Here is a 16,672-nt window from a genome sequence, read left to right on the forward strand (position 1 = left end):
CTCAGAACTGGACACAGTACTCAAGGTGCGGCCTCACCAGTGCCAAGTAGAGAGGGACGATCACTTCCCTAGACTGGCTGGCTATGCTGTTCTTACTAGAGGCCAGGATGCCATTGGCCTTCTTGGCCACTTAGTCAACTACAGTCAGTATTTAAGAACACAGGTAAATGGAGACTGTGTTGGATAGGAACATTCAGGGAGTGTTAGTGAAATGAGTGCAACATGGTGCATAAGCGTGGCAGAAATGAGTTGTTGTCAAGACTAACCTTAGAAGAAGAGAGTAGTAGTAGATGATTATAAAATGCCTGTTGTTCTGCTGAGACATGTATTAGTTGTGAGTATGCATGTGTTTGAAATATGATTTATCACTTCAGAAAGGCTCAGCTATTTTAAACACATTTGCTCTCACATGTAATTTTCAAGTATTTTTATTTTTACATCTTGTTGAATTTGTAGAGGGGGAATGGTGATAAAGGGGAGGCTTACAACTGTTATTGACAGATCAGTTTGCTAGAACAATTATGAAAAACATTTGGAAAAGATTACAATGATCTGGTGGTTGTTGTGCTTGTAACTGGGTGTTGAGAGTAGTAATTTTGTGTTCACTAATGGAAATGGACAATAACTGGTTGCAGGTGTTGTGAAAGCAGCTTGTTATGCAGAATTACTTTGCTGTTGTTAGTGCTTAACAGTATAGGGGTGCTCAACATTGTATATACAAATACCTGGGCAAGGTTGTTGCCTTGTAGACAAAGGTGCCTGTTATTTATAATATGACATAGAATGTTTGCTTTGAAGGGAAAGTGCCTGTATGAAATAAGATGAGAACAGGAGGATTTTCACATTAAAGTGAAACCAGAGTAAGTGATCTGAATTATGTCAGTGGAACTTATCTGTGCTATAAATAAGAGCGTTATATTCATCGTTATGAGTATGATAATACATTCATAAAGATTAAAAGCTAATACTGACCATCAAATATCTGTCATATTAGAAATGACTAAAATAATGATGAAAAGACCTTTTGCATTTTACTTGTTGTTGAAGGAAATTGCTATGGCAATGCTAACTGCAGTAACGTTGCAGTTTGTAGTATTTACATCTTAATGGAGAGTATTGGTAAGTATTTGAAACAGCATATGTGAATGCAATACCATGAAAAAAAAAATGAGTCTGTGTTGGGGGGAAAAAAGGTATTTCCATAGCTGTCTTTCAAGAAGACATCAAACCTTACTGGCAAAGCTTGTCATTCTGACTCGGGAGAGTTTTTAAGTGGGTGCTTACCTCTGCTTCTATGAGATGATGTGTCTTCAGGCAGGAGGTTCATTCAGTGCGTCTTCAGCATGACCTCTTAAAAGCTGTAAGCAAAATACATACTTATTTACTGCCTCAGTTAGGAAAGCTTATTTGATGATCTTAAAGGTCCTTTCCAACCAAAACGATTCTATGATTCTATGAAGGATCAACGGCGATGAGTCAAACTGTGTCTGTACTCATCATTTTCTATCCCGTGCGGGCCAACTGGTGAACAAGGTGTTGTATGAATAAAGGAAGGGCTTTGTGCTAGGGGAAGGGCTACACAAAAATTAATATGGTTTAATTTTCCAGACGAAAAACAGACATCAAGTTTGAAAAGTTGTTGATCCATGAAGGAATACAGTAGAGGGTATCCATCAACTGTCAGTTTATTAGTGTTGATAAAGATGACTTAAAAATCTTGGGGAGTAGCTCTTGTGTCTGTAGAGGATGTAGTTGTAGGTGGAGTAACATCAGAAAGATAAAGTTAAAATTTCACATTTCATTTTTTTATTTGAAGGTAGTAATTTTATTATTTGCATAGGTATGGATCCAAGCAGAAGAGGCTTTTAACTTTTATATTTTTTCCATCTGACAAAAATAATACCGATGGATCCAGACAGGTCAAAGATTTTCTTTATCAGGCTTTGAGCTGGTTTTACTTTATCTCTGAAAACTAATCCAGACTAAAAATGTATTTATGAGGCACATCCTCTTAACCATAAGCACAGATGTTACTGATGGACAGCCATTCCCAGCTGGAATCCTGCCCACAAACACTCCCTAGATTAATCTACGGTGATAAAATGACAAAATTAGTGCACAGGTGTTTCTAAGAATCACAGGACAGTTCAGGTTGGAAGGGACCTCTGGAGGTCATCTTGTCCAACTCCACTGCTCGAGCAGAGCCACCTAGAGCCAGTTGTCCAGGACCATGTCCAGACGGATTTTGAATGTCTCCAAGGATGGAGGTTCCATAACCTCCCTGGGCAGCCTGTGACAGTGCTTGGTCACCCTCACAGTGAAAAAGTGTTTCCTGATGTTCAGACAGAATCTCCTGTGTTTCAGTTTGTGCCCATTGCCTCTGGTCCTGTCACTGGGCACAACTGAAAAGAGCCTGCCTCCATCCTCTTTGTTACCCTCCCTTTGGGTATTTATATGCATTGGTAAGATCCCCTCTGAGCCTTCTCTTCTCCAGTCTAAACAGTCCCAGCTCTCTCAACCTTTCCTCCTGTGATAGATACTCCAGTCCCTTACTTATCCTTGTGGCCCATGGCTGGTCTGTCTCCAGTTGTTCCATGTCTCTCTTGTACTGGAGAGGCCAGAACTGGACCCAGTACTCCAGGTGTGGCCTCACCAGTGCTGAGCAGAGAGGAAGGATCACCTTCCTTGACCTGCTGGCAATACTTTGCCTAATGCAGCCCAAGTTACCATTAGCCTTTTTTGCTGCAAGGGTACATGGTTGATTCATGTTCAACTTGGTGTCTGTTAGGACTCCCGGGTCCTTTTCTGCAAAGCTGCTTTCTAGCGGGGTGACCCTAGCATGCACTGGTGCATGGGGTTGTTCCTCCCCAGGTGCAGGACTTTACACTTCTCCTTGTTAAACTTCTTGAGGTTCCTGTTGGCCCATTTCTCCAGCCTGTTGAGGTCCCCCTAAAAAATGCAAGTGTGTTTGTGCTTTAGAAAACTGCACCTCTCTGCATTCAATAAGTGGTTATTTTGGCTTGTGGATTTCACCAGTGTGGTGACGTGGCTCATTTGTACTCAATGGAAAGAATTCTATAACTTTTGTTGGATCGGGAGTTTACTGCTGATCAGCTGACTTCTGGGTTAATGCCTGTGAACGACATGATGCCTGTTTGTTACCAGACTACATGTTTGACAGCAAAGGGTACAAGAATAAATTCCTCTTCGTTATTGCCGGGAGTGGGCAGTCAGAGAGTGCCATACAAATACTAGAAAGATGGACAGGGCTCCACTGACATTCAGGAAGCGTGACTAAAAAGTTTTTTGTAAGGGTAAGGAACAATGTGATTCCTAGAGTGACAGTTAAGGACGCTATTTAGAACTTTCTCCTGAAAGGCTGATCAATAACAGCTAAAACAAGAGGGGGGAAAAAAACCCCAAACAACAACAAAAAAAAGAAATAACCTGATCTGAAATGTTGCTATTATTTTCCAAAACTGATCATCTGAGATGAGCCATTTGTGGTTCAGATTGGTTCAGATTTTCACTGCATGTCACTGCTTAGGCTGATAGCCAGTTCTTCTTTTATGTACTTACCTTTGTAATTACAAGAAATTTAATTATCTTATAAATGTTTGACTCCCGATCTCCTTCTTTGTGGATTGTATGTCACGGTTAGAGCTTGACCTGTTTATTCCAGAAGAATATCTTCTTGACATCTATTTCTGTCCAGATTCTGTGACTGTGTATGTGAATTGAGTATAAAAAGTTAGTAATTTTTCTTAGGCTGCCTGAAGCAATAATTCTGAAGTGTGAACTATTCTTACTTATCTCAGTGGATAAGATCTGAAATCTAATGATGATAATTCTTATAATTAGATCTGTACTAGTTTATAACAAATGGATTTTAATCCAAAGAATACTCAACATGGAAACATTTTAATTGTTTTAAAGCTTAATTACAAATATGTTCCGTTTGTTTTCCCAAGTTGCAAATTCTGCAGAAAATGGGAAACTTTAGGAACATAAAATCTTTCTGTCATTAAATTAATGGAATTCTCAATTTGTGATATTTTTTTATCTTCTTGTGATTCACTAAAGAACGTGTGAGCTTGGATTGAATTTGTATTTAGCTTTTTGACTCATCCTGATCGCTGATCTGACTTTCATATGATTTCTTGATTTCTTGCCATCTTTTTGACCAGATTTATCGTCGGTCAATGCTTTTTGTCCATATGTTGACATATTGTATCCTTTCTGCTGCAATTGTCTTGTCTGAGCTTGAATAGGCCATGAGTTATAGCCAGAGCTTTTCCAGCTGGTAGTTTGATAACATGATAGTAAATGACGGCTCAGTGTGTCTGGTTCTTTTATCACCTTTACTGCTGCAGTTGCACAGGCAACTGTGGGGGATTCCTCCCTTTCACTTATGGAAGTGAGATCAGGAGACCTAATACTTCCATTAACTTCACTGTTCTTGTGTGGGCACTTGCTTCAGTGATGCACGCCATATGTGATACTGTAGGGATCTGCTTTTTTTTTTTTTAAAAAAAAAAAAAAGAAAAACTGATGCCCGTGGGTTTTTTTTTTAATATTATTTTTCATGACAGCAACTGATACAACTTGCCAGTAAAGACAGTTGGGAAGTGAGAAAAATAACTTGACCCTGCTTAGCCTTAAGGTTGAATCTCAAGGGCAGTGACTAGCAGTGGTTATAGATCGGTCAGTTTTGCATTCCCTAGGTCTGCTGCACTTCTCAATTGTAAGTTCTGCTAGCTGCCAGGCACCTTGTGCATCATTTGCACCTTGTAAGCTCAGCAGGCATTTCTGTGTTCATAACTGTGTAGGGCAGCTTGATGCTGTGAGAGCTAATTCTGGAGCCTGAAGTGGCATAGCTGAATCGGTGTGGCATGGCTGGTGAGGCTAATTACCTGCAAAGAGTTTTACCTGTACTGGTTCTGGCACCTGAGCTAGTCTTTTGGCATGGTGTAGCACAGTGTCTTGTAGATATGAAAGCAAGCTTCTGGCTAGTAAGGGTGTCTCTATATAGGGGTGTTTCTTCAGACAGGGTAGGCATATAGGTATTGTCAATATCCTCTGTTCAAAGTCACGTATTTGATCCCTCAGATTATGAGAATGGTGGCTTTAGTAACATTTTTGTCTTTTTTTGGTATTAGTTTTGCTCTGCTTTCTTAGCCCTAGATATGTTTTGATCATATTTTTAAACTTTTCTCTGCAATCATGAAAACTAGAAAATGTAATTTATTTCCTTGAAGAAAGCAGAAATTCTCATTCCATCTTTTCATCCACCATCTGAGGCATCATGAAAAACATTTTGGGAGGAGTGGGGACTAGATTCATATTAAATATTGGCAATATAGCAGGCTGCCTGCTTTCATAGTGGAGTTTCATAGCCCTTTGGAAAATGGGATTACTCAGGTGTGGACAGTCTTGTGGATAGTTATTGTAGCTCCTACTGAGCAAAAATCCTGGTTGCTAATCTCTACTCCACTTGCCAGTTCGCAGTGGTGGCATAGCTGCAGAAGGGATGCTGAAGAAGTAGATTATGGTATGGGGAAGGCTGGAGGGGGATAAGTGAAAAGAGGAAGCTATTTTGGGACAAGATGTTAAGAAACAATGCACTGAAGAGCAGGACAGGTGGTTGGTCTGGAGATATGGTGAAGCTGATTTCCTGGATGGGAAGAAGACGGAGTAAAATTTGCTGTAAGATCTCCCCATAATGGCTCTGTCTCTATTATTTTAGAAAATTTCTGCCAGCAACTAGACCTCCTATGCACAATCTTACTCTAAACCTAGCAGAAATCAAAGTTATAGAAATAGCTTGACCTTGATTTACATATTATACAGCAGATGGGTACCTCAAGATGGGATTTCTGCTTTGCCATACCTTTGAAGGACCTAATTTTTGGAAATTAGGTGATCAGTAATTCTAAAGAACAGACCCTTTTAATTGGACACAGCAGAACAACACATGACACTTGAAAATGTTGGTCTTCTATCTGCTCTTTTTCTTTGAGCTGAATAACTTATCAGTGAGTTATGCAGATTATGAAATAACAGGAGTAAAACTCGGACTTGCATAAAGCAGGAAGACTGTCTTGAACAAAAACCTGGAGTGAAATTCTTTAATTCCTTCAAATACTTGGAAGGAAAACAACTATATTTGGAGACAATATATTTGGAAAAACTACTATAGAATTTTGAGCTTAAGTGCCTTTTTTTTTTTTTCTTTCCTTTCAACTCTAGGCATACAAGTGTCTAAGTAGATTACTTTAATTTCAATGTTATGGTGTAAAGAATGAATTTAACTTGCTGCCTGCTAGTTTACCAGTGTTGTCACTAGAGATTACCAGAGTTATAGATTGAAAATTATGTGATCCTTGACATTGCACATGTTTTCATCAATGTAATTTTTTAAAATGCTGTTTATTTTCAGAACGGAGTTTTAGTAAAAGTAACAGAGACTTGTCCACCATTGAACTGCTCGGAAGAAGATCATGTTCTTCCAGAGAACCAATGTTGCAGTGTTTGTAGAGGTAAGCCAGAGACTATGCATGCTTGGAAGGAATATAAATTGCTGATTCAGTGGGGGAATACACTGGGAGGAGCAATTTCTTTTTAATGAGATATTATGTACCTCTATAAACCTGAGTCTATAATTAGCCTTCGCATAAAACCAGTCTGTGATACTCCTTTGGGTAGAAGACTTACCAGCTACAAATCTGTAATTGCTCTGAGTTAGGGAGGGGAAGGGAAAAAAGGAAGAGTTGGGGAAGAAGGGGCCCAGTATCTCTTAAGAATTCCCATTAGGAAGAAGTTAAGTTTGAAAAAGAGATATGTTGCTTAAACTTGCAACTGCACTGAGCATACAGGGTTTTGGAAATGGGTTTTTAAGCTGTCTATTTTAAAATCACAATAATAATGTTAAGATTCCAGTATTTGAAGGTTGATTTAGATCTGAGCTCTCTCAGGACTCATTTGTGAATTAAGCTGGACAATTACAGAATAAAAATGAAAAAATAACCCTAGACCCCAGAACCCCATTTTTCCTCCTTGCAGTGGGATGTTGAGATGCAGATTCCCCTTGCTTGTTCTCTTTCAGCCCTGGGGAATCCTACTTGCATGCCAGACCAGACTGAAAAAGCCATAGCTGAAATGTTAGTTGAGGAAATCCCCTTAAATGAGGAAAATGCAGGTATCACAGGGCTAGAGAACTCGAACAAGCTTTCTTAAAGTGTGTTGTAACCAGTGAGCTGTTGGGTGAAAGGTGTTAGAACAATCGTTCCCTGTGTATGTCTGTATTGTACCACTGTTCCATACCTCTCCCTTGGTGCTGAGTCTCAGCTAAGCTGAAGGGGAGCCTGGTCTCTCTGAGCAGGGCTTGCATGTCAACCTTTAGTGATGCACCTCAGAAATTTCAAGCTAGAGTTGTGCCAAATAAGCATTAGACATTTCCAGGCTTAGAGGTTATTGGGGCTTGCTGGACTACTCTTGCCTGTATGTAAGTTCTTCCAGTGTCATTGTAGATGCCAGTGAAGGGGCTCTGAATCTCTCTCTTAGCCAGTAAATATTAATTAATAAATATGCGTAGTTAAATATTTACTAAGGCCTTGAACTTGCAAGCATATGCACGTGGTTGCAGGGGCCAGCACATTTGAGACTGCTTGCTGGATCACCGTCTAGGAATATACACATTAATTTTTTTAAACAGTTTCTAGACACATCTGTAACTATTTAAGCAAGCAGTAAATGTTGCTGCTTTGTCCCTCAGAGGGCTCAATGTCTTAATGATGCTTTTTAACAGATGGCCCAGTTTGATGTAGTGCAGTACTGAAAAAATTATCTTCATTACTTAAAAGCATTAGAAGTCTGAAAGCTTCAAAGTTGATGAAAGATAAGTTCTGTAATTATTCAGTTCTATATTATTGTTAATGATAGGTACTCTTTTTAGATATTCATCCCCAAACTGGTTTTATTATTTATAAAATAGCATGAATATGTATACTTATGTGATGGTCTCTAGAAGCAAAGGGAGGAATTGTACTTTCACTTCCTATGAATTCTGATACATGGTGTTTTCAAATTGGTACATTAAACTTCCACTTCAGTTCTGTTTTAGCTGACTGCTAAAACAGTGCCACCTCCTTTTGTATTTTTAAAATTCTTTTGACAATTATGCTTAAAGATATGATTAATTTTGTCAACTTTACAAAGGCATAAATTGAGGTTAGAACTCCTAAATTGCTTTTTCTGTCTTGAAGTAGAATATATGCTGCTTGGCGTGTTTGCTTCAGTTGCACGCAACCCAAAGTGGTAGTATATAATTTTATCATATGTAGAGTGCTGGTGCTAAAAATGGATATTTATTAAGAATTCCATATTTGGTACGGTAATCAGAGCGTTTATTGGAAGCCCACATGGATCATTTGCACATCATGTGCAAATTTCACATTATATGTATGATGGCACAGATAATTCTTTGCATTAGCCCTTAGCTAGGCCTTTAGTTAGTCAACAGGATGATTAGTAAGCATTTGCTAGTGATGCTAAATGAGAACAATAATTCTATGTAAAGTTTATCACTGCATACTAGTGACTGGTAGCTTCTGTTTTTGTATCAGTTTGTGCTTTGTTTAGTATCTGGTTGTGGAAACGGAAAACTTCTACTGAATTTCATGTTCTGTAGGATTATAGAATACCTTTTCGGAACTGGGCAAGGGTAGGAGGTTTGCAGCTTATGCTTTTCTAGCTGCAGCAAAGGAATTTCCATTTAATGAAAGGATAAATGTGGGGGATCAACAGAAGGAAAAAAAAACACAGAGAAATACGAAAATTTCATGCTGCTGTGGTATGAGACTGTACCCTCTTCAGGGATCTCTGCTATATCTACCACAATAATAGATAAGTGCCTAAAATAAAGTATGCAAGGAAAAAAGTAAATCTGTGGTGTTTATGGTGATGGAAATTGAATCAGCAAAGGACCGAGTTGAATACTGTAATGTACACATCTGATGGGCTTCATAGATAGTCATCATTGTTTGTAAATGGTTAGAAAAGTAAAGACAGCAAACAATACCTTTTCCTCTTCAGGCTTGCTGTGTGAGTTTATAGTATAGCAAAAGCTAATATATTACTAAAAGCCGATTTCTAGATTTCAGAAAAATGATTGTATAAGATGTACAGCAAGGCAGGCGTAGTATGGAAGAACTCTGCTGTACAATGGCAGCTTATTTTTGTGATTTGATGTACCTGAATGCAAGAATGGGCCTCATCAGATCTGTATATAGGATCTGTCCTTGAATGTTACGTAGAGTATACCTAGTTTTCCCCTTCATCTGTGTGCTTTAATATAAATGTCTACTTAAACTGTGTGGCTACTTTATACTTTTCAGCAGGACAGTGTGGTATTATTAAGCTCTCTTTTAGGCTTACAGAAATTTTAGTTAATTTTACAATTTTACAAAGAATCATTGTGTAATAAAATATATTTTTTACTACTTTTTTGAGAATCACTCATTTTTCTTACAGCATGCCTGCTACGTTTTTTTATAGGCCAAGGACAAATCTAATACAAAAAATAGTGTCATAAAAGTGTTTTATTGTTCCCTTTAGCTGTTTTTCTCCTTGCCAAAGACAGTGTATAATTTTGAAAGAGTGGATTTTTTTCTCTTTTGAATGAGTGATTCAAATAAAGTTTCATGAGAGAATTTTTATGTTGTTATGCTCACAATTTTAGTATGTAAGAATAGCCTTAACAGCCCTAGCAGCTTCAGTCATGCTCTCCTTAGAAGAGAGAGTGTGAGGAAATAACGAAGTAGTGAGAGCTGTTTGGTTTCTGGAGAAAATAATTTTTATTTGCTCTCCTGTAATGTCCTGTCATGTAATCCTTTGGCTGATGGGTTTAGATTGACTGCTGATGGTGGTTAGCAGGAAGTGGAGAATCCTACTGATGAGCTGAAGTGTGCATTTTACGGCAGGCAACAGCATGTAAATCTAAAACTGGGGCTTCTGCCACCCTTATTTGTATTGCTTTGTGTTGTTTTAAGGAGGTTTATATTCTTTCAATTAGAGGACGAGAAGGCTCTTCAGTTAGCATGTTTCTCATCTCTCCCTGTCTAGCTGTGAAATTGAGTTCTGCTTTTTCAGAAATTGAATGTTTCTCATTCATTGCTGTGAGGTATGAGTTATTTCAAGGTTTTAGATTGATAAAGATTTAATGGAGGTTGATAAATATGAATTATTTTATTTCTAAACATAGTTATAATGTTACTTAGGATTTATAAGAGTTTTATTTCTGAAAAAAGAAATCTTTATAAGATGTGAGGCTGTGCAGTACCATTATTCTAATGCACACAAATAAGCAGTATGTAATAAGGTCTGCATTGATATATCAGCTTGAAAGAATTTATGACATTACTGTTTTATATGTCAGACCACTGCGTTCTGGGACCACAGTCTCTGAAGGCATAAAAGCTGTTGTTCAAAGTGCTTCATTGCTCATGACTCATTAAAAACAGATTCAGATCATGAAAGGGCGTAATTGCTAGTGCAAATTTTATGACTCTTCCTATGAGTTGTCCCCCAGATTTACTTTGCACATTTATGTAGTAACTGTGGGGTTAAATCATAAAAATAGTAGAGATTTTGAGGTTGAAATTACCTTGGACCTTTTGAACATTGCTAATACTATTAATGGAAGCATCATCAGCATTCTATTTAGAAGCCTCTGAAATGTGAAACAGTGAAATGTGGGTTGCTGAAGGGTAGCTTCTTGAACAGCAAGAGAACAGGGGTTTTACAGTTTTTGAAGTGAACAGCTAGGGATATTGTAACAAGTACAGAAAGCATTACAGATGTCATAAGGAAACCCTCAAACACGAGAGGCACATTAGTGTTGTCCATAAAAAAAGTAGGAAGAGGTATGGATATAAGATATATTGATTCCAGCTGTAGTCTTGAATGAGTTCTTGCATTCTTCAGTCAATAATTAAGCCAAATTACCAAATATGTTAGGTACCTAAAAGTTGGATGACAGCACAAAACAGCTTAGCATGCTGCTCTGGAAAAGTGGATTCTGGGAACTGGAACCTGAAGATGTTGAGAAGCTTGGAAAAATAAGGCGATGTTCAGGTGTGCCAAAATGGAATAAAGTTTAATTTTAGATAATCTGACTTGGGACCACTAAGCCCTAGCCAGTTGTGCAGTTCCTGATGCTGCAGAAGTGATAGTTTTATGTCTGCTAGCATGAAATCTGAGCTTTTTCATAATTGTCTTAGTACATTTATTAATGGTCATTCTACAGTCAGAAGAAAGAAGTAGAAAGATACAAATATGTTCTTAAGAAAAATTGGAGCAAACATTTCGGCAGCCTTGATAAAGGAAGAGAGTAATGTTATCAGAAATGTTTGGGGAAGGAACAGAGGTCATCAGGCCCATCAAAAATCTAAACACACTCTTCAATATTTAATTCCCCTGTTGGTAGTATCTAATTGTATCTTGAATGTGTTGAATGACTTTGACTGTGTATGTGTGGGGAAAATGGTTTCTGACATCTGTTCTGAATGAGTTTATCTGTAATTTTAATTCATGCTCACTTGCCTTGTCATCTGTCTTGGCCTGAAATTAGTTTAGATTATCAGAACTATTTAAGATTTTGTGTGCTTCTGTCAAATCCTCTCCAATTGCCTGCTTGCTCGGATGTGATGATTCTATTTTAAGCCATTTCTTATATTTGGAGAGGAGCTGACTGTCTCAGATAAGACTTTGCTGAATATTCGGAAGTCCCAGGAATTCAGTTATTTTCACCTGGGCAATTAGAATGCATGCCCTCTGCTAGCTGCCACCCGTGGTTGAGATTCAGAGATCCCACTGCAGTAGCAATGGGTGGTTTTGCCATCTGTGTAGGTATTTTAAAGGAACCCTATAATTCATTTCACACTGAAGAATTCATAAAAATCAGATGTTTTCATTCTTTTCCATTGTGCTTGCTTGGGGATAGTAATTGATCCTGTGAACAGATTGTCCATGAATAGATTGATGTTTAAGTCAGTGCGTAGGCCCCTCCCTGTTTAGTCAGGAATATAAGCATGGTCCTTGCTGTCAGTGGCCCTGTGTGCATTCCTGACTGTTTTACTGAATAAGAATGAATTAAAATATTTCGCTAAATTAGGTGTTGAATTGGGATTGTTAAATGTGAGAACACCACAGCTAGCTTGTTTCTTCATGTTACAGTTGAAATATGAGGTGGCCTTTATTTGCCAGAAGAGCAGGAAAAGCACTGAGGCCCAATATGAACTAAGATAGAGTAGATAGAATTTTATTCCTTTCTTGTCTCCAAAACCTCAGCTAGGGAGAATGCAGACCAGGGTCTAAGAAATGCAAGAACCACCCTTCCTTGGTATGCACCGCTTGGCTCTTTTGAAGTGCTAAATGTGCATCTTCACTGCAAAAGAAAAGTACTTGGAAAAGCCTCTGTCCAATCAATGGTGTGCCTACTCTGACAGAGGCACGGTATGAACCCTTACTCTTCTATACCTGTACATTTTCTTTTCTGCTGGTTAACCTTAGATTACATTTGTTTTGTGAAAGCTTGGTAACATACAGTGTCATCACACCATGCGTGCTCTTAACAGGAATGACTTCCACTTTCCACTTATGGAGATATTGACCAAGTTTTCTGAAATGCTACGGGAGATTGAAGTTAAGTCACTCCTAGCCAGCATTTTTAAAAGGTGGAAAACAGTGTTTCACAGGTCTTTCACAACAATAAATGCCAAGGCAATCTAGAGATGTAGTAGGTGTTCTATCATTGTGTATTCCTCATGAAAGGAGAACAATGAAAAGTTCTTTAGAGCCTCTAATTACACAAGTTACAGAACTGGAGCATTACTTTTTTTCTTCTATGCTCTTTTAACAGCCTTCAAGCTTGAAAACGTAAGAAAGTCTGATTCTGAATGGAGACAGTTCATATTTGAGTTGATAATAAGGGAACAAAAGCAATACAGGTTTTTCCAGAGAATTTTTAACAGAAAGTGACAGCTGTAGTGGTACAAAATGGGTAGTTGGGGTAGTCATCATATCTACTGATGAATTTCAGAGATGGCAAATAAACAGTGAAGAATTCTTAGGGCTATGATGTGGTATTGGAAACTAATCAGCGGCTTGTGCTTGGGAGAAAGTGCTGTTAGAGAAGAGCGGTTGATCTGGGACTTGGGACTTGTGATCAAAGTTAACCCTGAGAAGCCATCCCTTTGGCTATTTGTGTTAAATTTGTCATGAGCTGATCACAGGGTAAAATGTTGACTCGCTGGAATAAAGAGAGCCCAGAATCAAAGTTTTTTTGGTGCAGAAAGTTGTATAAGGACTATTGTAACTACAACATGCTGAGAAAGATGAAACAAGTTTTACAGGTTTGGATGAGAGGGAACTATAAATAAATAAATAAAAAAAATTAAAATGTCCTAAGACAGTAGTAACAATCCACACTAAATGAAAAGGTGATATTTTTATAGTGCCTAGCTTAACACACCGATACATTACATCAGTTCTGAGTAGTAGTATCTACCAATAATAATCAAATATGAAACTAATACTGTGTATGAGTTCAGAGGAGAATTATTATTCTAAAGGAGCAGGAAATAGACTAGGATGTCATAGTCTTAGGGGAAACAGTGATAAAGAAAGTGTTATAAAACTTATTGTCTCTTGGATATTATCTAGAATGCCAACAGAATAGTAATCCTGCTTGGGGAGTATAAATTAGATGCTGAATGAGTAAGTCTGGGGAGATGGGTTCCAGTGTTTAGTTTCGATTATAATTATAAAGGCAAAAATGAGAAGTCAAATACTGTGATTGCATAAATGGCTGAAGGCAGTGTAACTGCACCCTTTTTTACCAGTATAAAATGTTCTCAGGCTTGACAAGGCTGTATCTGGAATACTTGAGTGGTTTTTACCAGACTGTGAAATGAATGAAGGCTAGAAGGGGTATCTGCAGTTTTCATTAACAGAGTTGGTTCTTTTTCGCAAGTTGGATCACAATGAAAGAGTGAACTAACAGCACAAGGAAGATACATTGGTGGTTAATAGAATTAATCTGAAGTTTAAGCGTAGAGTTGGACGTTGACACTGAGAAAGTGTCCTCCTTGCTAAGAAGTGTTAAATTTTTTAAAAAATGACCTCACAACCCAACGTTAGATTATCAGACTCGTAAAGTTGGAGTGCACTAAAATGATGAAACCTGTTTTAAATTAGTAGATGACTGAAGCACATGTTCCTTGAGGGTTTTTTTTATTTGTTTTTTTTAAACAACAGTTTCAGGATAGCCCTATGAAAATTTCCTTACTGTAGATAAAAACTATGTTTAGTATAATCTAAAGCCTTCTGAAGTTCCTTAAAGAATATCAAAGCAAGGGATATGAACAAAGATCTGAATCTGGTGTTTAGATCTTAGAAGTCTAGGTTATCTTTTTCTCAGCTGCCTTTAGGGGATGTTAGGAAAGTTTAGGATCAGTGAACTGGAACTTTTAGTTTGCTCCTTTATGACCAGGCAGAATTGGCAGAAACTGTTCTTGTATTCATATAAGTGCAAGCTGGAATACAAGTAGCTGGTGGTATGTCTGTGTTTCTGGTTTTCTCCCTTCCAGGAGGAAAAATCCAGAAAAAAAAAAAAAGAATTACCAAAATGACTGTTTATATCTCTGAAGCAAACAGAAACTGACTCTTGGATATTAATAGAGAGAAAACCATCAAAAATACACCAATGGGGGGAAAAAATCCTGTAGTCAAATTTTGTAAGGTATTTAGTTACCTCCTACAGTACTTCCAGTGGAGTGCCTTTAAAGAGATAACATTGCAATTACGTTCACTTTAGACTTCAGCAGACAGAGATTTTGACACAGCTTTGAGAAATATTGAAAATCGGGAAGAATGAACTTCAGCCAGTTGTGCTTTTATAGGAGAAAGTGGGAAAGTTCATCATGTTTGTAGAAGTGACTTTGTATGGAATAAAAGAAACTCTTCATAAAGAAGCTACTCAGAATTTGTATCAAGGAAAAAGGAGAGATCAATAAAAATTCTCCCCTACAAAATATGATGCATGGATTAATGATAAACTGTAGAAACAATCCAGCTAGTTTTTGATGACAGAATTAGAAGGCAGTGCATGAGCTTGTTTTGACTACCAGTATAGTTTTGTGTTAATTTTTACTCTTCTAAGAGCATACTTGATTATGCATAATAAGAGAGCTGTGAAGGATTTTTTTGGATATTACTTTATTATCCTTTTGGTATAAATTAGTATTATACTTGAAAATTAGAGGTCAGGTGGCATTTTATCCTACATGGGTTCAGTAGAAGACTAATGTATTGTCATGGCTTCCTGGTTTGAAGTTATCTTTTCTCCTAACTAAAACTAGTCATGCAAATACATTTTTGAACAAAATGCTTTTACTAAGAATGAATTGATGGAGGAATACAGAAAGCCTGGGTGCACCAGATAGGTTTCTAGAGAGAATTTCTCGAATGTAGCATGCCAGAGTTTTTCAGAGTAATACAGTCAATGTAAATATTAAACCTGAATATCTGAAATAAACATGTTTTAATACTAGGTTGCATGTTGCTTGTATTTCAGGCCATAACTTCTGTGCAGAGGGACACAGATGTGGTGAAAATTCAGAGTGCAAAAACTGGAACACAAAAGCTACTTGTGAATGCAAGAATGGTTATCTCTCTGTCCAAGGGGATCCTGCGTATTGTGAAGGTAAGCAAAATATCCAAAGACCTGTCCTCTTAACAACCTACTCAGAAACATAGTATTAAATAAATGGTTGGTGAGCGAATTTCATTGCAAAGTTCAGTTTCATGATGGTGAATATCGCAAGGGCCCTTTTTGCATTCATAAATATGGATCGAAGATTGCAAGTGGTGCTGGACCATTCAGATGATCTATCTATGGGCATACTTCATTGCTGCAGTTGTGCCTTGGCACACTGTGGTCTTGCTGTCATTACAATTTTTAAAATACTGTTTTTCAGACAATAGCACCTACATTCTAAAATGGTTTTAGAGAGCAACATCTTTGTAAGATGCATTTATTTAGGAAGCGGGAATTCTGCTGACATTTGTGACAAAGGTAAACGTGAAGGTGTACTGAGGCTTGAATATAGAAATGATCTGCAGTCCTTCCTGAAGTACTTCTGTAGGCCAGGTACTTTACTGAAATGGTTTTCCTATGATACAGAAGAGACCTATTTCTTAGAAGAATGTAGCTGAGGTACTTCTGTTGATGTATTATTCCATCACAGGAACGAATGCAATGGGGCATTATTCTCCTTTTTGTTTTTCAGTGTTTGCTAGAGCTTGCCGTTATTCGTAGCTATGATGTACTTATTAAACTAAATTGAAGAATCAACATATACCACATTCCTTCCTGCCTTCGCATTATGGGTTTTTTTTTTTTCAATGTCCTTGTATGTCAGGCTGCAATATTTAATCTTTCGGCCATCATAGGAAGTTTTTGAACAACTTTGTAGAAAATATTTCCCTAGATTCCTTTTTCCAATAGTACTGGTGATGGAAGGGAGATGGTATTTTTGACAAGCTGTTAAAATATACTGCAAGAATTGGAAGACAGGATGAAAGAATAAAAAAGACATGGATGGACTGGGCT

The 16,672-nt window shown here is 37.7% G+C and overlaps 1 protein-coding gene across 1 annotated transcript in view; it reads left to right on the forward strand.

Moving 5' to 3' along the window:
• Positions 1-16,672, forward strand: part of NELL1 (neural EGFL like 1) — a 296,528-nt gene that overhangs the window by 77,667 nt on the left and 202,189 nt on the right. Inside the window, exons 11-12 of the mRNA XM_068398442.1 lie at positions 6,440-6,539; positions 15,635-15,763. Coding sequence (XP_068254543.1) covers positions 6,440-6,539; positions 15,635-15,763 — 229 coding nt within the window. The remainder of the gene's footprint in view (positions 1-6,439; positions 6,540-15,634; positions 15,764-16,672) is intronic.

Source organism: Nyctibius grandis, chromosome 4 (assembly GCF_013368605.1).
Source record: "Nyctibius grandis isolate bNycGra1 chromosome 4, bNycGra1.pri, whole genome shotgun sequence".
Classification (NCBI taxonomy): Eukaryota; Metazoa; Chordata; class Aves; order Nyctibiiformes; family Nyctibiidae; genus Nyctibius; species Nyctibius grandis.